The following is a 22,919-nucleotide window of genomic DNA, read 5'->3' as shown; positions in this document are numbered from 1 at the left end:
GAGATCTAAAATAATAAGCATGTGTTATCCTACACAGTTCTCTGTGTCAGTAATTCGAGAGTGTCTCAGCTGGGTGGGGAGGAGACTTCTTAGTCTGCTTCCCACCTACAGAATTTTGGGCTCCAAAGGCCTTTTTTGTTTTGGACAGTCTCTGAACTCTTTTAAGTGTTCTGCCAATAGAATTCTCTTAAAATCTTTGTGGTTCTCCCGTGAATAGATTTTCTGGGTCAGAAATGTGAGAGTGCCTTAGTTGGATAGGCCTGTCTCTAGGTCTCTGAAGATGGCAGGGCAGCACTCATTTGAAGGCTTGGAAGGGCTCAGAGGATCTGCTTCCAAGATGGCACACTTGCGTGGTGCTGACTCAGTTCCTCTATGTGGGCCTCTCCATGGGTTGTTGGAGTATCCTCTCAACAGTGTCTGGTTTCCCTCAGGGTAAGTGATCTGGTGTATATTCTTCTTGACCACTTCAACTGTACTTTTTTTTTTTTTTAAAGTTTATTTATTGAGTAATCTCTACCACCAAGGTGGAGCTCAAACTCATGATCCCAAGATTAAGAGTCATGTGCTCTTCTGATTGAGCCAGTCAGGTGCCCCCTCAACTGTATTCTTGATCCTATCTCTTTCTTATTCTTGATTTCCTCCCTCTCTAATAGCTCCAACTTCTCCCCTTTGCTGGTTCCTTTTTGCCTGCAAACAAACCCAGAATTCCCTATGCGGAAAAATCAGCTTTACTTTGCTACTAACTCTACCTATGTCTTGTTTCTCTCTTTCATAACTAAGCTTCTCCATCAAATAGTCTATAGTCATTATCTATTCGTCCTCTCAATATCCCGTTCCCTTTACCATCTTATCCTCCCTTCTCCCAAGCCTCTTTCTAACACACACACACCCTGTATGCACACAGGTAAATCATTTGGAAATATAAAAAATTGGCCAGGAAATGAGCATGTATCAAGCCTTATAGGACAGGCTGTAAGTTATATGTTTTTAGCTTACATCTCAACGCACATCTCAACGACTCACTGTTACCTAAAGAAGTAAGAGAACCTGGATTTAAGTCTAAGTTGCATAACTTCAAAAGCCCAGAATTTTCCCACCAAAATTTAGACGAAGGAAGTTTTAGTGGTGGCTTCAGTAGACAACTGAAGGGTTTTTGTTTTATTTGGTGGTTTTTGTGTATGCTTTGGGTTTTTTGTTTGTTTGGTTGTTTTGGCTTTTGCTGCCCGAACCTCATTCCTCTTTCCTATGGTGATAGAGCCACTCTTTTCTGTGTGGAATACAGCCTTAAAAGTCAGCAATGTGACTACAGTGATGATTTTACCTTTCTTATTCTCCTTGTCCATACCAGAGCCCTAATTCTGCTTACTTCCAGGTCTTTCTTGAACCTTCCCTTACTTCCTTTGACTTTCTACCTTCATTCTCTTGCTACCTCTCCAATCTTCCTTTTGCCTCTTTTGTACCCTTGTCTGTCTCCTCCACCCATAATTGCCAATGCTTTTGAGACTCAATTCTCAACTGACTGCCCTCTATTCTCAATAGTACATTGTCTTCCTCCTGGTGGAATATGCAGTCTTCCTGCCTACCTCTACAAGACACCTCTATGCCAAGCACGCCCAAATATAGATGTCAAGAGTTAATGAATCATTCAGATGTATTTCCAGCAGCCTAGTGGATATTCTCCACTTAAATATCTCATCATTTCTGCCTATGCATGTTCAAACCAAATTCATCATCTTTATTTCTAGAAGACTTAATCTCAGCGTTACTAAGAGGATAGATAAAGGGGGAAGGAAAGGAAAAGGGATGAAGAAGGAAACCCTACAAGATTTATGTTGTGCCTTTTCTCACAAAACACAACATTTGCTGACTCTATGATTCGTTAGTCTCTGTGTTAATTGCTCAGACATGGTTCTCCCATTTAATTCCATTCTAACATTTTTTTTTTTGGACAATACTATGTGCCAGATATTATACAACGTCCTAGGCATCTTAAGAAACAAATAGCATTTTATGAATGAGGACATTTGGACTTAAAATTAGTAACAACTAAAACTTCTTGGATGTTTACTGTGTGTCAGGTGCTGTTCTAGGTGTTTTACAGTGATCATATTATTTGTCTCAGCAAACTAATGAAGTAGACACTATTTTTTCTAAGTAGGAACTATTATTCCCATTTAGAGAAGTAATTTGCCCCAGGTTACATAGTAGTGGGGGCAGAGACTTACACCCAGGTTTGCTATTTTTAAGGCCCATGTTTTATTCATGGTACCATGCTATCTGCCAGCATTTACCCAAGATTCTATACTTAGCATTGTCTAAGAATTGTCTAGAGTTGTCTTTGATGAATTTGATGAATTCATTTCCCATGTTAGGGATAGATTCTTATGTCTTTAATAGTAATCAGTCTCTAAGTCCTGCCACTCATTCCTATGAAATCTCTTTGTTAATGTCTTCATTTGAATTTCTACTCCCCCCAAATGCTGGAATAGTTTTTTTTTAAGATTTTATTTATTTATTCATGAGAGACACACAGAGAGAGAGGCAGACACACAGGCAGAGGGAGAAGCAGGCTCCATGCAGGGAGCCCGATGCGGGACTCGATCCCAGATCTCCAGGATCACGCCCTGGGCTGAAGGCAGGCGCTCAACTGCTGAGCCACCCAGGGATCCCTGGAATACAGCTCTACTACTACTTCCTCAAGTTGGTTTCTAGCCTTCCATCTCAGATTCTTCCTTAACCATTTTAAATGGTGAGTAACAACAACAAAAAACCATCATTTTTATGTTGTCCAGTCATCATCACTATCTTGCCATCACTGACTCAACTATATCTAAAGGGTCTGCCTGGTGTGTGAGGCTCTGCACATTTATGCCCCATGCTAGGGCTTAGTATCAATTTTTCCCCTTCCTCACAACATGACTAGTCAACACATGCATTTATGTTGGTTACATCACCAGCTTCACTCTTCTCTACCTGTTTCAAGCCTTACTCAAGACAGCCTCACTCACATCCCCTTCTGTGACTACTCTAGCCCACCTGTCTGTCCCCACCCCTATCCTATTATTGTAGAAGAGTGGGGAGAATGGAATGAGTGCTCAAGTATAAAATACCTTAGATGGATTGATACTTCCATAAATGTTAGCTTCCGGTCCCTTCTATTGCCGCCTTCTACTCTGTATTTCAGTAGCATTTGTCATCTGTACTACACCCTCTCAGTGCTTAATTATGCAGCCTTTCATATCATCTTGTATTGAGTATGAATGGCTTCATTATTTTTCATTTACCTTCCCAGGGAGATTATAAAATTTTAGAAATCAAGACCTGTCTTATACTTCTTCACCTCCAACGGGGAGACCCTATGGCTAGACGTGTAGCAGACATTCAATATATCCTTATTGACCTGATAGGACAGAGGGGAAGGAAAAATGCCTATTCAGAAATAGGATATAACTGGGGGCACCTGGGTGGCTCAGTCAGTTAAGCATCTGACTCTTGATTTCGGCCCAGGTCATGATCTTGGTTGTGAAACTGAGTGGTGGGTTGAGTTCCCCGCCTGGTTTGAAATTGGTTTGTCCCTCTCCCTCTGCTCCTCCCTCCCCCACCCCCTCCTGTTCTCTCTTTGTCTTTCTCTCTCTCAAATAAAAAAAATAAAATATTTTAAAAAATAGGTTATAACTGTTAAGAAAGGAATGTCTGATTATCTTCCCTGTTTTTGTACACTTTATTATACTGTTAATATATTTTTTATCTGTTAATATGATCTGAGAAGCTAAACATTTCTTTTTCCTTTTATTTTTTTTTATTTTTTTTTTAAATTTTTATTTATTTATGATAGTCACAGAGAGAGAGAGAGAGAGAGAGAGAGAGAGAGAGAGAGAGGCAGAGACATAGGCAGAGGGAGAAGCAGGCTCCATGCACCGGGAGCCTGATGTGGGATTCGATCCCGGGTCTCCAGGATCGCGCCCTGGGCCAAAGGCAAGCGCCAAACCACTGCGCCACCCAGGGATCCCTCTTTTTCCTTTTAAACTCCATAAAAGACGGAGCAAAACAAATTTTCTCAGTCCAAGGCTTTAATCAATAGAATTAAGAGATAGGACTTTGCTCTTTGGAAGTTAACCCTCACCCATCCTCCACTTCTACTGTGGTACAAGGATTATTAATGATTATGATATAACAGGACACTAATCTCAATCAACCATTAACTCTAAATTCTTGGTAATCCTAAGGGGAAAAATAGGGTTTAAAGAACATGCTTAGGCTCTCATGCATAAAATAACTGGTTTTAAGCCACTCTTGAAAATTCTCCAGACAATTTGTAAATTCATCCACCGCTTTTTCCAATCTCTATTGCTGCCATTCTTGTCTAAGAGGCCATCTTTGTTCGTTCTTTCTTTCTTTCTTTCTTTTTTTCTTTTATGCATTTATTTGAGCGCGTGAACTCAGCCTGCACATGCAGAGCCCAGCATGGAGTTGCACACGGAGCTTGATCCCAGGGCCTTGACACATGACCTGAGCCAAAATCAAAGAGTCAGATGCTTAGCCAACTGAGCCAACCAGGAGCCCCAAGGCCATCTTTTCTTATGTGTGGTTCTAAAAAATGCTCCTTATCTTCTGACTTCTACTCCCACTGTCTTCCAATCAATTCTCCACTCAGCAGTAAGAAAGATCTTTTGACAACATAAATAAAACCCTGCCATTTTCTGCTTAAAACCTCCACTGACTTCTCATTGGTGTAAAACATAATCCAAACCTTTTCATGTGGCCTAAAGGACCTGAGTGATGTGGCACCTCCCCATCCTGCCAATATACCACCTCCTTCATCTATACCTCCTATGTTCCAATCATATTGGCTGCCTATGCTTTCCTCAGGAACACTAAATGTTTTCCCACTTGAGGCCTTACATACTGTCTGCCTTCCTGGTATCTGCTTCAATCTTGCCCTGTCACATGGCCATCATCTTTGTATTTCCCAAGTCTCTGTTTACTTGTCAGCTCCTCCAAAGCTGTCCTGACACCAAATCTAAAATAGGTTCCCTGCCTTGCCTTTTATGATTCTTTATCACAACAGTCTGTTTCCTGTACAACACTTATTGACATCTGTAATTAAGTTCTATTTTGTTATTTTGCTTATTTTCTATCTCCTCTCCTAGACTACAAGCTCTAGGAAATGGTACCATAGTGGTAGAGGTAGGCCAACACATAGGTGTTCAATAAGCAAATTTTAAGTGACTGGATTGATTTTGGGTTGGGGGGCCAATTTGAATTGGTAGCAATTAAAGATTACCCTGATCGTGTCAAAGACTAAGACTGAAGGAAAGTTTAATAAAGAGACATTAAAGGGCGCCTGGCTGGCTCAGTGGATGGTGTGTGACTCTTGATCTTTTGAGGCTGTAAGTTCAAGGCCCACATTGGGGGTAGAGATTACTTAAAAATAGTTTTGTTTTTTAATTTAAAAAAAAAAGACATAAAAAAGTTCCTCTATGCGAATAAGCCATGTTATGGTGCAACTGATAGGTACTCCTCCTGTATCTATTTTCTCCTCCAATAATGGAGGGTTCTGCAGGTCACATGACTTCCCTCCTACAGATAAAATTTCTCAGCATCCTTTGTGGCAGGTGTGATCATATGACTAGTCTCTGACCAAAGGGACATGAGTAGATGTGATGTGTGCAACTTCCTGGCTTGGCCCTCTCCTTCCTCTTTTCACTTTCTTGAGAGCTGGAATGTAAACTTGATGAGGCATCCTTGGCCATGCAGACAAAGGCAACCCTGCAGAGATGACAGTGGACTGAGACAAAAAGAATAAAAGCCACTGGGAAAGCCATAAACCCTCTTCCTCTGGATTGTATTTTGAAAGAAAAATGTTTAACTTTTTTTTTTTTTTTAAGATTTATTTATTTTAGAGAGAGAGTGAGAGAGTACAAGCAGTAGAGCCAGAGGGGGAGAGAATCTCAAGCAGACTCTCCACTGAGTGTGGAGCCTGACCTGGGGCATGATTTCACAACCCTGAGATCACGACCTGAGCTGAAATTAAGAGTTGGCCACTTAACTGACTGCACCACCCAGGCACCCCATTATTTATCTTCTTTTAACCCAGGATTATTTTGGTCTTCTAAGGCAACCACACAGAAATCTCATCTAATATACTAGATAGGATTGTCCAGAAAGCTATTTTATGTCTCACCCTCTTTACTGTGTTCTAATTTGTCAGCCTTGATGCATAGGCAGATCTCGATACACATTTCAAAGTTGGAGCATAAAATGGTACCCTGGTAATGGGTGGTTTAAGCAGTTTTTATCTTCTAGAGTGGGCTAGGAATTCTAAAACTCAGGTGTCCAGTACAAAAGATATCATATTGATGCTGGCTCAGCCCTACCAGAAACCCACTGGAGAGCTCAATACACTATGTACTACTATGGCCTGAATGTTGGTGGCCCTCTCAAATTCTTATGTTGAAATCATAACCCCAAGTGACAGTAGGAGGAGGCAGAGTCTTTGGGAGGTGATTAGGTTATGAGGGTGAAGCCCTCACACATGAGATTAGTGTCCTTATAAAAGAGATCCCAGAGGACTTTCTTGCAATTTCGGCCATGTGAGGACACAGCAACCAAATGGCCACCTAGGAATCATGCTCTCATCAGACACTGAATCTGCCGGTACCTTGATCTTGGACTTTCTAGCATCCAGAACTATGAGGAAAAAAAATGTATATTATTTAAGCCACCCAGTATGTGGTATTTTTATTATAGCAGCCTGGGAAGACTAAGACAGCGAGTATTCTCTGCTCATAGTGGGCTAGACAGTGTCCAGTGAGAATTTTTATTAAAAGAAGATCAATAAAAAAAAAAAAAAAGAAGATGATGATTAATACGGGAGTCTGAGTGGCTCACTCGGTTAAGCGTCTGCCTTCAGCTCAGGTCATGATCCCAGATTCTGGGATCAAGCCCCATGTCAGGCTCCCTGTTCAGTGGGGAGCCTACTTTTTCCTCTCCTCCTGCAGCTCCCCCTGTTTCTGCTTTCTTTCTCTCCACCAAATAAGTAAGTAAAATCTTAAAAAAAAAAAAAAAGGAGGAAAGAAAGAAAGAAAGAAAGAAAGAAAGAAAGAAAGAAAGAAAGAAAGAAAGAATCAATAGCTCTTAGGCATTAAGTAAAAATCCAAAGACTCACAACACCACAAAATGAGCATATTGGGCCTTTGTTAGGCTGTCATAACAAAGGACTCTCCTCCTTGCTTCCCAATCACTCAGTCACTAACTGACACCCCCCGCCCCGCCCACACCCCAGCCCTGCCCAAAACACACACCTCAGCAGCGGTAGTCCACTGCCACCGTTCAAAGACCTCTCACTATCAGGCATGATTTCCCCGGAGGCTGCTCACAGTTCTCTGGTCCCAGGTGGTCATAGGAGCAAATGTGTTCCAGTGTCTTCTCCAAACCCATCCAGATACCCAGCAGAACTTGGGGATTTGGTGGGTGGAGGAACCAGAAAGCTTTGAAGCCTCTGCCCTAAGGTACACTACAGGAAAGAATGTAACCTACATGGATGAATTATGGCTGGAAAAAGCTAATAAATGGCAATGACACAAGGCTTACCTTCTGGCTACAATAAGGAGTCGGGGGGTTGGGGGTGGCTATGGTAAACACAAGAGCATAGGCCTCTTCCAAAAAGAGGAAATTATCAATAGGAAGTTGTTGTTTCCCTCTCTCCCACCCACCAAGCCCACTATCCAGCCAACTGCTTTCATAGAGAAATGCAGACCCATTTGGTATGGGTTGTTAGGAATTTCATGTTAAAGTTCCTGGCTTTAATTGTTGTGATTAGTCCAAATTTAAATAAGTTACCATGTAGACAAACCACCAAGTGGTCCGTTATTTTGCCCCCTCTAGTTTATAAAGCTTCCAGATCAGTGTGGCCTGCGCCATTGATTTAAGAACAATCGGGAGCTGTGTTTTTGTTTTTTTTTTTATTCTCCACTCCTCCAGGGTTGCTTTTTCTACCTTTACCCAGATGGTCACATCCCCCTCTTCCAAGGAACCCGACCCGGGGCTGGAAGGGTGAAGTATGATCGTTCTCAAGCCAATTTACTACTCTTACTACAGTGAACTTGCCTTACTCCAACCTTATTGCTCTTTCTGTTCTCTCGTTTCTGTATGGCACCCAAAGGGCACATAGCACCTGTCTGGGGGTAGCCTTACTCTTCCAATATAGCATTGTTGGTTTACCACCACAAGATGCACTATGCCAGCTCGGAAATGAGACGCTTACCATTTTACCACTAAAAATTACCAATAGCTTCCCTCAGGAAGACAGTCTCACCGATGTAAAGGTGGAAGATATTTAGCTCAAACTGATGTTAAATGATTGGAACAATGATGGAACAGCAACTTTAAACCCTAACCTCCTGCCAGTTGCTGTGAATTGGCTATGAGTTAGACTGCATCCCGTTCCTTCATGGTCCTGGTAGGGTGAGCAGTATCTTCCTGGTCAATGCTCTCCCACCTGGACTGGTTCATCATCTGGAGGCACCTGGCCGTCTACTCAGGAAATGGTTCCTGGTAGTGAGGGTAGTGGCTTACAAAGAGCTTGAGCATCTTCATATTGTTAAGAGCTGTAAAATCGGATCTTCACTAGCTGACCTCAGGCACATGTACACCTTCCACCCCCTATTCTCTCTCCCATCATACCTCCATGCTGGAATCAAAACACTACAAAAGCAAGGGCAGCTAACTGTCCTGGCCACTCTTCTGTATCCACCGTGCCTAGAGCAGTCCCTGCCACATGGTAAGTACTCAGTAGATATTAGCAGAATACTGGGAACTAGCTTAGCGTCTTATTTGTGGGAGCTGGTTCAGTTCAGGACAGCTCTTGCTTCAAGGCGGGGGTGGAGGGGTGATTGGATGCCTCACCGACATTCTGTTAGCACTGAGATTCTGTGAGTCTCAATGTGGAGGATCTCACTGGCCCCTGTCGGTGTGAGCCAGCAGCTGCTTTGAGGCAGGAAGAAAATGAAGCTAGCAGGCAGATGGGGTGGGGGAGGGGTGGGAAGATGGGTGAGGGCCAGAGCATCTCAGAAGATGAAGGGAGTCGGTGCTAATAGGGTGTGACAGAGTGGGAGTGTGGAACGATCGTGGCCCAGGAGACGTCTTTTTCCCTGGGACAAAGGGGGCAGTGATGCAGAGCCCAGGGTAGCACTTGATTCCGCCAAAGGAGCATCCTTTGGGATGCTGTGGATGCTGTGGGAAGAGATGGCTCAACCTGGAGCCAGAATTAAAATGATGGAGCCAAAGATGCCTTTTCATTTGAACAGATCTCTCAGAGGGACTCCAACATCTCTGTCAATCACAGACTCTCTCTGGACTGTGAAAGAGAGCTTTCTAATCAGATTGCAACTTCCTTGAGCCAAGGAATGGCTCCTTGTCATCCTTAGCGGGCATAAGTGGCTTAAAGCCAGGCCAGTCACCTTTTCGCTGGAGGACTGCAGAACCCCTCAGTCCCCTCAGCTGTCCATACGAGGCTGCAGTAGAGCCAGGCCCACACTGACCCACGCTGGCCGAGCTCCGTGAATCCACAGGTCCAGACCAGATAGCAAACCATGTTATGTGACATCTGTGCTAAAAGCATCTTTAAAAGAAATTTAAAGTGTTCTTTGCTCTTAAGAAAGAAGGTTATGGAATTTTCTGGAATAAGAAATCCCTTAAAACTGAGTCACTATTTCTCTTGCTGTTAAAAAAAAAAAAACAAAAAACTTTGTCATTGGAATCAAAGCACACTCTAGCAACTGGGAAGCAGAAGGCAAAAGAGATTGATTTCTCCCTTTCATTAATGAGTGTAGATTGGAATCTGTCATCAACAAAGAGAGAAGGGCAAGTACTTCTCTTAATTTTCTTTTTTCTTAGAGAGAGAAAAAAACCCCAGGGATTAGGGGGTGGGGTGGTTAGGGGCAGAGGGAGAGGAAGAGAAAGAATGTCAAGCGGGTGCCCAGTGCAGAGCCCAATGTGGGCCTCGATCTCACAACGCAGAGATCATGACCTGAGCCAAAATCAAGAGTCAGATGCTTCACTGACTGAGCCACCCAGGTGCCCCTGGGCAAGTATTTCTTAAAGAAGGTCAGAGAAGGGCACGGGGATACAGGATCAGAGAGGAAGTGATGTCTGCTTCCACCTTTAACAAGACCCATTTCTAATTCACTTTGTGAACAATTAGCTGGTCGGTGGGCCCAACAAAAGAATGATGGCATTTGTTGCTTTTACATCACTTTAATACCTCGTCGGGGGAAAATACTGTACTCTCACAGCAGACAGAAATAGCATCTTCCCTGGATTGTTAAGACCACAGCACCACACGCATTCCCTAGATCTGCCAAATTCTTAGGCCAAGTCTCACTAGGCCAGTCCAGGTATAAGCTAACTCTGGGGGGGCTGACAGCATGAAGCAAGGTGAACAATACGGAGGAGGATCTGAATAATAACTCACCATTACTGGGCATTAAACCGTGGATGAGAAACTGCCCCCAGGCTCAGGCTGCTGGCCTCCCTGCACAGGGAATGAATTAGAAGAGAGGATCTCACACACACCTGGAGCCGCATGCGTCCTTGCAGGAAGCACACACCCCTGGACTCATCAGTTTATGCAGCAGCCGGGCTGAAATGGATTAGGTCTCCAATCTGGTAAAGGTTGCCTCTTCCCTTCATTCCTGAGCTGGGGAGGGGGAAGGGGAGGGGAAGGGGAGGGGGGGAGGTGGAAGTGGGCTCCAGTTTATTTTTAAAACCATGTATTATCTGGGTGCTGTGGATAACTGCCACTGCATCCCCACCCCCCCCCGAACCCCAGCATCCCTTCCGGAGGGTGAAAGGATCCGGAGGCCAGATCTCCTCCCCTCCCTCGGCCAAGCTGCCGCTCCCCCTCCCGCCCCAGGTCCGGAGCCAGGGCAGCCGGCGCATCTCTCCCGGGCGGGCGCAGCACGGCTCCCGAGCTGCAGCCTCCTGCCCCAGGTGCCCCCGGAGACTTCATCTTAATTAACCGTGAGGGCTACAGGGAGCACCGGGGATTTTTGGAAATCGAGCACGCGCCCGCTTTTTGTCCGCTTCCCATCCTCCAGCCACCGCAATGGCACCGAAATGTAAACACAAAAGCAGAAACGAACGGCAAGGAACAGCGACGTCTCACCTGCACGTGCCGGGGCCAAAGTCCGGCGCAGGACCCAGACCCGGGCAAGCAGGCACCGCCGCCCGGGAGCAGCCGCGCGCGGGGAGGCTGCGGAGCCAAGGCGGGGGCGGGGCCTGCGCGGCGGGGGGCGGGGCCGGGGCCTGCGCGGCGGGGGCGGAGCCAAGGCGGGGCGGGGCCTGCGCGGCGGGGGCGGGGCCGAGCCGGGGCCTGCGCGGCGGGGGCGGAGCCAAGGCGGGGCGGGGCCTGCGCGGCGGGGGGCGGGGCCTGCGGTCACGTGCGCGCGGCGGCCTCTAGCCCCGCCCACCCGCGGTCCTGGGAGCCCCGCGCTGCAGCGAGCCAGGTCCTCCGCCGACATGAGGCCGTGGGTCGAGCGCAGGAGCTTCCTGGCTCCCGGCTTGCTGCTGCACCAGGTGGCCATCGTCACCGGCGGGGCCACGGGCATCGGGAAGGCCATCGCCACCGAGCTCCTGCATCTGGGTACGTGCGCAGGCCCCGCGGGTCGGGCTGCCCAGATCGAGGACCCGCGTTCCCTGGGGTCGGGAGCCAGGGGGCTGCGGGGCAGGCCTGGGCGACCGCGACTTGCAAAGCCCCGAGGCTGCGCAGGTGCGCGAAGTGGAAACCGCGGGGGGACCCGGACCGCAGTTGCCTAGAAAGTGTGCGGAAGCGTTGAATGGTGAGGCCCCTATTTGTAAAGTCACGGGAACAGTTAGCATCAGAGATGATCATGCTCGAGGTAGGGAAGGTCGTTCTCCGTAGACCTGCGGAAACATGCCCTGGAGTTATTCGTAGATGTGTCTGCAAGGAATCCATCCCATGTGTCACCTAATGAGGAAGCACAAGACGACTTCATGTCACTCCCTTAAGTGTCAAAGGTTGTAACACCGAGAGACTCCTATCGTATATGATCTTCGTGGCCTCCTTTTTTGTTTTGTTTTTTTTTAAAGATTTTATTTATTTATTCCTGAGAGACACAGAGAGAGAGAGAGAGAGGCAGACACAAGGCAGAGGCTCCCTGCAGGGACTCCGGGGTCATGCCCTGGGCCAAAGGGCAGCGCTAAACCGCTGTGCCATGCAGGTGCCCCTTCTCCTGTAATACTACCTTCACTTGGGAGAAGGGAGGACTTTGTAAGCACTTGAACAAGAAATTGCAAAAGGGAAAATAGACTAAGTTTACCTCTATGAAGATGTAAATCCTTATTGAATTTAAAAGTCATGTAAATAAAGTTTAAAGGCATAAGGAGAAAAACATGTACAATGTACAACAAATGTATAGAGAGCTCCCACAAATAGGGAAAAGATCTAACACAAATAAATAGGGAAAAGAGCTAACACAGAGAAATGCAGGCTAATGATATGGACCAAGTGTTCCAAATGGAGCACTAAAAATAAGTCATAAGTGTATGAGAAAATAATCAACTCTCCTGGAATAAAATGCAAAATAAAACAGTAATACGATGCCACGGTTTTGCAAACAATCTTTTAAGACATTGGGGGAAATGTAAATGTTGAGAGAGTGAGAAGGCAGGCAAGACTGTAAACTTGCAAGTTTTCTAAAGGACAATTTGGGAAAAAAAAAAGATTTAAAAAAGTATTAATGTTCTGGCTCTGTGACTAGTAATTCTTCTCTTGGGGTTTTACTCGAAGGAAACAGAGACAAACACAGATTTGTATAAAAGGCTATAGTGTTGAATAGTGAAACATTGGAAATGACTAAGTATCCATTAAAAGGCAATCATTAAATCAGTAAGAATGAAAAATACTACTATTGAAACATCTTACTATTGAAGACTATGGTGGGAAAAGGTATAATGTATAATCAAAGCAGGATTCCAAACAAAATATTCCAATGCAAAATTGGTTGTTAATGAAAAATACATAGAAAAAGAGTGGAAGGCAGTTTGTAACATTGTTAACAGGAACAACTTTTTCTGTAAGTGATTTGGTTAAACTGTCTTCATTTAAAAATATTTTTCAGGAACACATAAATCGCCTTTACTCACCGTTGTGTTTCTAATGATTCGCATGTAGTATGAACTAAAAAAAGTATGTTAAAAAATATATCTTCTTAAAAAAAGATTTTATTTTTAAGTAATCTCTACCCATGGTGGTGTTCCAACTAACAACCCTGAGATCAAGAGTCATGTACTCTACCAGCTGAGGCAGCCAGGAGACCTGAAAAAAAAAAAAAAATGGAAATGAACATTTTTTATTCTGGCTCTAGCATGGCTTCATCACCCAACATTCCACTCCCAACACCAAATTCTATCCCATTCCAGAAAAACTGTAAAAATAGCAGAATCAATGATCATTTTATGTGAAGGTCAGAATGACCTTCCCAACACAGTTGTCAGATCCTGGCTCCACTTTACAGAACCTTTTGTGCATTTTCATATAATTGAACTTTGTTCTTATTGATAAGTTTGCATTGTCAGGACACCTAGGTGGCTCACCAGTTGAGTGTCTGCCTTCTGCTCAGGGCATGATCCCAGGGTCCTGGGATAGAGTCTGTTTCTCCCTCTGCCTATGTCTCTGCCTCTCTCTGTGTCTCTCATGAATAAATAAATAAGATCTTAAAAATTTTTTTTTTTGCATTGTCAAGCTTTATCCTTTTTTTTTTTTTTTTTAAGATGATTCATGAGAAACACAGAGAGAGAGAGAGGGGCAGAGACACAGGTAGAAGGAGAAGCAGGCTCCATGCAGGGAGCCTGACATGGGACTCGATCCCAGGTCTCCAGGATGACGCCCTGGGCTGAAGGCAGGTGCTAAATCGCTGAGCCACCCAGGGATCCTGTCAAGCTTTATCCTGTGGCAGATTGTTTTTATTAGTTTTATGAGCTGAATATTGAGGCATGCTTTTTAAAATGATGATTGTTGTTTCATCTTTCACAAATGGTTTTGATCCTTCTTTTTTTTCTGAGAGGATGCCAAAAGCCCTTACCTAGGTAAGAAAGAGTGAACACAACTGGAACCCTCTGGAATCTATTGGACAGATTCTGTTAGACAAAGGGAGTCCTGATTCCATCAAGGAAGACCATTCAAATTGAACTCAAACCAGATCCTTGTCTTTGCTCTCAAGTTTATCATTCTTTTTCTGTGACAGAAAGGGACTACCAGCCTCAGCTTGGTGGAAGAGAGGGAGGAAAATTATCAATATAATCCAATTTAAATCTACTGTATACCTCTGGGAAGTCCAGAAGTTGCAAGGCTCCTCCTTCTATCTGAGGCTGCCTTGACCAGTATTTCTGATTTATTTGTATATGAAAAGAAGGAAAGGTTCCCTTTAGGATGAGCTAAGATGTTGTGTACAACGAGGAGAGGACCTTCTGGCAGCAATGAACAGTAAGGTTCAGGATCCCACCACAGGGTGAATGGATATTTTAGGATGTCATAGCTTAGTATTTTTACTTAAGGAAAACAGTGGTGGTGGTGTCAACACTCACAAGGGCCACTATGCCTTTTATAATTCCATTTACATTCAATTCTGATTTCACTTCCAGTGTTACCAATTTTTATTTTTTTGTTGTATTTTCATCTTTTCTGACCAGGCCTCCTTCAATCATAGATTTATTACTTGGAGACATGGAGGCAATGCAATTGTATTCTTTGCTGTCTGCGAGAATTGAAGACCCAGTGCCCAACCATGCACAGACATAGAAAGAAGTGACATGATCAGTCACTGATCATCTGTTGTTCAGTAGTAATCTGTGGACTCAAGAGCTATAGGTGAAGTTTATATTTTATGCAGCTGCTTGGAAACAGTTTCATACTTTAAGAGAGGCTTGTTATATGTTAAGTGTTGACCTGAATGGCCTTTAATCTAGGGTTAATTTTGCTTCACTTCTGAGGCCATACTCTTCTATTTGACTCAATGTCCCTTGAAAGATTTTGCCTGGGTGGAAACACTGACTATTCCCAGTGCTGTGTTGGCCTCCCTGGACACTCAACTTTGTCCCTTCCTGGGGTCTGAATGGGTTCCTCCTCCTTCATGTGCTGCACCTGGGAAACTCTCCAGGCAGCAAGATGGAAGGATCCTAGGGCTCGCATTATTTGCTTCTACTCTAGAGATCACTGTGTCTTCCTACCCAATGCCCAGTGCCTGAAAACCATTCTGCATTATACTTTGTCCAGTTTTTTAGTTGTTTAGGTTTGGAGAGTAAGTTCACTTATTGATGTTCCATTTTAACCAGAACCAGAAGTCTCGATTCATCTTTTTTTTTTTTTTAAGATTTATTTATTTATTTATTTATTTATTTATTTATTTATTTATTTATTTATTTATGGGAGACACAGAGAGAAACAGAGAGGCAGAGACACAGGCAGAGGGAGAAGCAGGCTCCATGCAGGGAGCCCAACGTGGGACCTGATCCCAGGTCTCCAGGATCAGGCCCTGGGCTGAAGACAGACGCTAAACCGCTGAGCCACCCAGGGATCCCTCGATTCATCTTTTTTATGGGCACACATGAAACACTTTCTGAACATTTTTTTAAAGATTTTATTTATTTATTTGAGAGAGAAAGAGTGAGTGAGAGAGAGGGAGAGATAGAAAGGGAGCAGGGGAAAGAGAAGAGGGAGAAGGAGAAGCAGACTCCCCACTGAGCAGGGAGTCCCATGCAGGGCTCAATTCCAGGACTCTAGGATCATGACCTGAGCTGAAGGCAGGAGGCAGTTACTTATCAAACCGATTGAGCCACCCAGATCGCCCCCCCCAGCTCTTTTTAAAAAGATTTTATTTATTTGAGAGAGAAAGAGCAGGGGGAGGGACTTTTTTTTTTTAGTTTGGACAACCAGTGAAAGCATATTTACTTTATAAACATATTTTTCAGAAGAATGAAACTGATGAAGTATATGAACTTATTCCTGGGAGTTGGCTGGTGTGGGAAGAGTAGATGTGCTGGCAAGGAGGAATGCAAGTCAACACAAGATGGAGAAGACTTTCTGGGAATAATGCACTCTGGATAATTAAAATAACTTCTGTTGCTGGCTTGTAAATCTCCTAGGCCAAAAGTGCTTATATTTTAATGGATAGCAGAATCACCTGGAGGACTAACTGAAACTGCTGGGCCCTACCCCCAGAATTCCTAATTCAATTGATTTAAAAAAAAAAAAAAAAAGAAAGTATATTTACTTACTCTTTGATTGTTTTCTTTTCAGGATGTAATGTGGTCATTGCATCTCGTAATTTTGATCGATTAAAATCTACTGCAGAAGAACTGAGGGCCAGCCTACCCCCGACCAACCAGTCTCAGGTCACTCCCATAAAATGCAACATTCGCAAAGAAGAAGAGGTAATGTGAATATGTCCATATTGTCTGTTCATTCATTTTATTTACAATAGTGGTTCCTATCCCTGTGGTTCAGGTGTTCCTATGGTAGCTGTCTTAGATGAGGTGGACTGGAAGCAGAGCCTGTGAAAGAGATTCTTTTGTTAATGATATATTGAGCAAATTACCTCCAGAGGAAGAGATGGAAAGAAACAAGATAAGGAACCTAAGCAAGGATGTGGTCTCAGCGAGATTATTTTTTGTGCCTTTTGCCCTTTAAGTCATTTCTTTATTTTATTTTTTTAAAGATTTTATTTATTTAATTTTTTTAAAAAGATTGATTTTATTTATTTATTTATTTATTTATTTATTTATTTATTTATTTATTTATTTATAACACAGAGAGAGAGAAAGAGAGGCAGAGACACAGGCAGAGGGAGAAGCAGGCTCCAGACACAGGAGGGAGGGACTCCAGGATCACACCCTGGGCCAGAGGCAGGTGCTAAGCCACTGGGCCACCCAGAGATCCCAAGGTTTTTTATTTAAGTAATCAGGCATCTCTACACCCATCGTGGGGCTCAAACTCACAACTCCAAGATCAAGAGTCACAGGTTCTACCAACTGAGCCAGACAGGCGCCGCTTTTCATTCATTTCTTAATGTTAATTTTAACCTGATTTCAGTACTATTCATTATTCTAGGTTTACAGCTTACAAACTCATACAGGTAGGCTTGGATTTAGGAGTGATCCCGGCTCTTGGATAAATCTTGTCATCTAAATGACCAACTTAGCTTTATGATCTGTAGATATTGTGGCATTTAGAGTTACCATTGACTGCAACAGACTGCAAGTTCTTTTCCTCTCCTGGAGCAAGCTATCAGTCCAAGTAGCAAGTTAGGTTATTAACCAGTTTCCTTTTAACATTTTTCTTTAGGTGAACAATTTGGTCAGATCCACCTTAGAGATTTATGGTAAAATCAATTTTTTGGTAAACAATGGAGGAGGCCAGTTCTTGGCTTCTACGGAACACATTAATGCAAAGGGATGGCATGCTGTGATTGAAACCAACCTGACAGGCACCTTCTACATGTGCAAAGCAGGCAAGTATGATCAATAACCCAAAAAGTCAAGGTGTCTTTATTTAAAGATCATAGATAATCTTGAAAGAGAATTGTCAGGGGCTCAGAAACTCCATGTCATTAGCATTTACTGCCCTCATGTACTCACATACAACACAGGAATGTAACTTGTTGCATTTTTTGGGTAGTAATTTGACAGTATTTGTAAAATATGGATATGCTTTAATCTTATAATTTTATTTCTAGGACTTTATCATGAGAAAATCATTAAGAATCCGTACAAAGATATAGCTACAAAGTTGTTCCTGAAGTTAAAAAAAATTCTCACACTCTGTTTTAAAGAAACGAATCTTTTTTCTTGTCTTTCTTTTTTAAGATTTTATTTATTTATTCATGAGAGACACGGAGAGAGAAGCAGAGACATAGGCAGAGGGAGAAGCAGGCTCCTCGCAGGGAGCTCGATCCCAGGGGATGTGGGACTCGATCCTAGGACCCCAGGATCATGTCCTGAGCTGAAGGCAGACACTCAACCACCGAGCCACCCAGGTTCCCCAAGAAACAAATCTTTTAAATCCATTGTAAGGGCTTGTTCAGATCTTCAGAGAGTATGCCAGAGTCCACATTCTTTCCGACTAAAACTAATTAGCAGGCATTCAGCTTTTGGATTGAAAGTTATGTTTCATAGGTGGTGATATCCAATTCCTGAAGTGGAGTAACTCAAGGGTTTTGTTACAAGCTATTGAAGACATTTTTATGATGAAAACCACAGAGGAAGTATAATTCCAACCCAAAGGGTCTTCACCCCACTATAGATTAGGCTTTATATTCTTAATATCTCTAAGTCAAAATCTTGCAGACATTGCCAGCTTTCAACTTTATCTCACTAGCAGTATAAAGTTTCCTATTGGTTGTGGCTGGCTGTTCCAGTGTCGAGACCATCACAAAAACAGAAAATTAAATAAGACAGTTTGTTTCTCCCTCACATAAGAAGTCCATAATCATTAGGGACTGATGTGTTGTGATTAGTAATGAGTATATGTTTTAGTTTGTCTGTGGTTCCTCATTCATGTTCCCATGGCCCTTGGAATTTCCTGAGCAATAAGGGCGATGGGAGAATCTTTTTTTTTTTTTTTTTTTAAGATTTTTATTTATTCATGAGAGACAGAGAGAGAGGCAGAGACACAAGCAGAGGGAGAAGCAGGCTCCATGCAGGGAGCCCGATGTGGGACTCGATCCTAGGTCTCCAGGATCACGCCCTGGGCTGAAGGTGGTGCCAAACCGCTGAGCCACCTGGGCTGCCCAGTCTTTTGTTATCATTTGATCTCTTGTCATAATTCCTGAAATGACTTCAGAGCCACTTAGGCGAAATGGGTGTCTGTTATTCCTAAATCCTGTTCACCACAACTGAGTTTATGTTAATGAGGTGAAATCCCCTAAATGTTAATTTTGGAAATCCCTTAAAGATGGCAGCAGGCTGGTTGGTGGGAACCAACCTCGATTAGAGTTGGAACTTCCAGTCTCGCCTCCTGATTTCTGGCAGGAGGAGAAGGGGCTGAAGGTTGAATCAGTCACCAGTGCCAATGATTTAATCAATCAATACAGTGAATGAAGCCTCCATAAAGCCACAAAAGGGCTTTATGGTAAAGGAGAACACTTTCACGTGATACTCTGCCAGAGTCAGACTCCACAGAGACAGCGGCTTCTTTGTTCAAGACATTGCCCTGTGTATTTCATCATCTGCCTGTTGATTCATATCACTCTATATCCATTCTAATAAGTTGTAATATAGTGTGTAAACTAGTTTCATGAGTTCTATGAGCCACAATGGTAAATTAATGAAATCCAAGAAAGGGTTCATGGAAACCACTGATTTATAGCCAGTTGTCCAGAAGCACATGGACTTGTGATCAGCATCTGATGACTATCTCACATATCTTGAAGAAGTATTCCCATGAAAGCCCCGGAGGAATCAGGGCAAAAATACAAAGTTGATTTCAGAGTTCTGACATATAGTACTTTTTAACCAGAAGCCAGAAAGTCTGTGTAGAGTAATTTATTTATTTATTTATTTATTTATTTATTTATTTATTTATTTATTTTTGTGTGTAGAGTAATTTAAATAAACTTATTCCCCTTTCTTTTTTTTAAGTAAGTTTTTAGATATTTGATATGGCACATAGTACTTTATTTATTTTAATTTCCAAACTATTCTTGGCTATTCATGACCTTTTCTTCTTCCAGATGAATTTTATATTAAGGTTTTTTCCTCAAAAATCCTGGTGGGGAATTTGATTGGATTGTGTTCAACCTATCAACAATTTGAAAGATTGTTAATCTTTAATTTAATAGTTAATTTAATTTAATTTAATTAAAATTTAATTTAATAGTTAATGTGTTGAAATACCATCTCTCCATCATGGCACATCTTTCTTTTTTTTTTTTAAGATTTTATTTATTCATGATAGTCACACAGAGAGACAGAGAGAGAGGCAGAGACACAGGCAGAGAGAGAAGCAGGCTCCATGCAGGGAGCCTGACGTGGGAGTCGATCCCAGGTCTCCAGGATCGGGCCCCGGGCCAAAGGCAGGCGCCAAACTGCTGCGCCACCCAGGGATCCCATGGCACATCTTTCTATTAATGGATTCTTATTTTATAATTTTTGGCAAAGGTTTATGTTTACATCACATTTAAATCCCTTTTTATTTTTATTTTTTAAGTAGGCTTCATGCTGGGCATAGAGCCCAACACAGGGCTTGGACTCATGATCCTGAGCTCATTGACCCAAGCCAAAAATCAAGGGTCAGATGCTTAACCCACTGAATCACCCAGGTGCCTCTCTTGTATTTTTTTTATTAAGGTTACATCAGATATTTTTGATAACTTCTGCACTTTTGAGTGGGCTTTTTTTTTTTAATTATTTATTCATGAGAAACACAGAGAGAGGCAGAGACACAGGCAGATGGAGAAGCAGGCTCCCTGTGGGGAGCTCGATGAGGGACTCGATCCCAGGACCCAGGGGTCACAACCTGAGCTGAAGGCAGACACTCAACCACTGAGCCACCTAGGTGCCCCTTGAATGGGCTTTTTTCCCCAATTATTTTTCAACTGGATTACTGTTGGTTTCTGGAAGAATTATTTTCTCAAGTTGATCTTGTAGCTATATCTAGTAATTTGTGGTTTTATCTAATAGTTTTTAAAATTAGTCTTTTGAGTGTTTTAGATACACAACCATGTTGTCCAAAAATAAATGCTGTGTTTCATTGTCAAAGATACAGTCAATTGTAAAGTGCACGATCATTTTATATAACCCTAAGAAAGTACAGTATATCCCTAAGTATATCCCTAAGAACGTACATTTGAATCTTAAGAAGCCACCAACTATGAGATATATCCCCGTTTCAACAATGTGAAAATAATAAGAAAGAATTCTCATAGAGTTCAGAAATACTATACTTTATGTCTTCTTTTCTAGTGGCTTTACCTCCTTTTTTTTTGGTCATATATTATGTATTGGTAAGAATTCACTGGAAAGGAATAACTAATAATAGGAAAGCATTCTTATTTTTGCCCAAGCCTTTAATAGGAATGGGTCTTACATTGTTCTCTGGCCTTTATATTCTAAAAATTAGATTTCTATTGAATGGAGTCTTGAGGGTACATATCTGGCATTGCCTTGATTCGTATGAATAGAGTTGATGACTAAATATCAAGTATCCTATTTGAAAAAGGATAAAATACTTAAAGAATGAGGGATGCCTGGGTAACTCAGTTCAGCATCCGACTCTCAATTTCAGCTCAGGTCATGAGCTCAGGGTTGTGACATCGAGTCTTGTGTGGGTGTGGGGCTCTGTGCTGGGCATGGAGCCTGCTTAAGATTCTCTCTCTCCCCCTCTCCCTCCCACTCCCACTCTCTCTCTCCCCAAAGAAAAAGAAAAGAAAATACCTAAAGAATTAAGTTAACAAAAGAAGGATAAGACCCATATCTAAACTACAAGACATTGCTGACAGAAAGATTGAAATGAATAGAAACACATTTGATATTTATGAATTGGAAGGCTTGATATGGTTAAGATGGTAGTTCTTTCCAAATTGATCTGTAGTTTCAGTGCAGTTCCTATTACTTTTGCAGAAATTGACAAGCAGATCCCAAATATATGTGCAAATGCAGTGGACTCACAATAGCCAAAACAGTTTTGCAAAAGAGGAAAGTTGGAGGACTTAATACTTCTTGATTTCAAGACAGTATGGTATTGTCATAAGGGTAGATGTATAGATCATTGGCACAAATTTGTCAGTCCAGAAATAAAAGTCAGACTCTTTTATTTATGATTTTTGCCAAAGGGACCAGGCCACTTCTATGGGGAAATGATAGTGTTTTCAGCAGATGGTTCTGGGACATTGGCTATCCACGTGCAAAAAGACCCTTACCTCACACCATAAATAAAAGTTAACCAAAAGTACAAAATGGACCATGGACCTAAATGCAAAAAGTAAAATTGTATAACTTTTAGAAGCAAACAAAGGACAAAATCTTTACGACCTTGGCTCAGGCAAAGAGTCCTGAGATACACCACAAAATACCAAAGTAAAGAAAAAAATTGATAAATTGGACTTAATCAAAATTAAATATGTTTGTGCTTCAAAAGACAACATTAAGAAAATGAAAAGATAAGCCATAGACTGGGAGAAAGGATTCCCAAATCACATATCTGATAAAGGACTCAAATCCAGAGTATAAAAAGAACTCTTATAATTCAATATTAAGAAAACAAATCAATTAAGAAATGGGCAAAAGATTTGGATTTTTTAAAAGATTTTATTTATTTATTCATGAGAGACAGAGAGAGAGAGAGGCAGAGACATAGGCAGTGGGAGGAGAAGCAGGCTTCATGCAGGGAGCCTGATGTGGGACTCAATCCCAGGACCACAAGATCATGCCCTGAGCCAAAGGTAGACGCTCAACCGCTGAGCCACCCAGGGGTCCCTGAATAGATATTTTACCAAAGTATATATATGAATGGCTAATAAGTACATCAGAAGATTCTCTACACTGTTAGTCATGAGGGAAATGCAAATCAAAACCTCAGTGGGGGGTGCCTGGATGGCTCAGTCAGTTAAGTGTCTACCTCTAGCTCAGGTCATGATCCCTGGGTCTTGGGATTGAGCCCGGTGTAGGGCTCCCTGCTCAGCGGGGACCGTGCTTCTCCCTCTCCCTGTATCCCTTTTGCTCTTGCACACATGGCTCTCTCTCTCTCTCTCTCTCTCTCTCTCTCTCAAATAAAATCTTTTAAGAAAAAGTCTCAGTGAAATATCACTTCAAGCCATTAGAGTGACTATAATCAAGAAGTCAGACAATAATAGTATGGAGAACCCGGAACCTTCTTGCATTTCTGGTAGGAATAGAAAATAGTA

The 22,919-nt window shown here is 42.6% G+C and overlaps 2 protein-coding genes across 2 annotated transcripts in view; one reads left to right on the top strand and one right to left on the bottom strand.

The window, feature by feature from the left end:
- The window catches only part of TMEM169 (transmembrane protein 169), a 29,798-nt gene extending 18,599 nt beyond the window's left edge, over positions 1-11,199 (bottom strand). Inside the window, 2 exon segments of the mRNA XM_041737625.1 lie at positions 10,475-10,534; positions 11,168-11,199. The gene's annotated coding sequence lies outside the window, so the exon portion shown is untranslated.
- Positions 11,200-11,454: 255 nt separating this feature from the next.
- The window catches only part of PECR (peroxisomal trans-2-enoyl-CoA reductase), a 31,769-nt gene continuing 20,304 nt past the window's right edge, over positions 11,455-22,919 (top strand). Inside the window, exons 1-3 of the mRNA XM_041737340.1 lie at positions 11,455-11,644; positions 16,319-16,452; positions 17,363-17,528. Of these exons, the coding sequence (XP_041593274.1) occupies positions 11,521-11,644; positions 16,319-16,452; positions 17,363-17,528 (424 nt within the window). The 5' untranslated portion in view covers positions 11,455-11,520. The remainder of the gene's footprint in view (positions 11,645-16,318; positions 16,453-17,362; positions 17,529-22,919) is intronic.

This window comes from Vulpes lagopus, chromosome 22 (assembly GCF_018345385.1).
Source record: "Vulpes lagopus strain Blue_001 chromosome 22, ASM1834538v1, whole genome shotgun sequence".
In the NCBI taxonomy this organism is placed as follows: domain Eukaryota; kingdom Metazoa; phylum Chordata; class Mammalia; order Carnivora; family Canidae; genus Vulpes; species Vulpes lagopus.
Note: the sequence above shows the minus strand (reverse complement) of the source record. Positions and strands in the feature narration are given on the sequence as shown.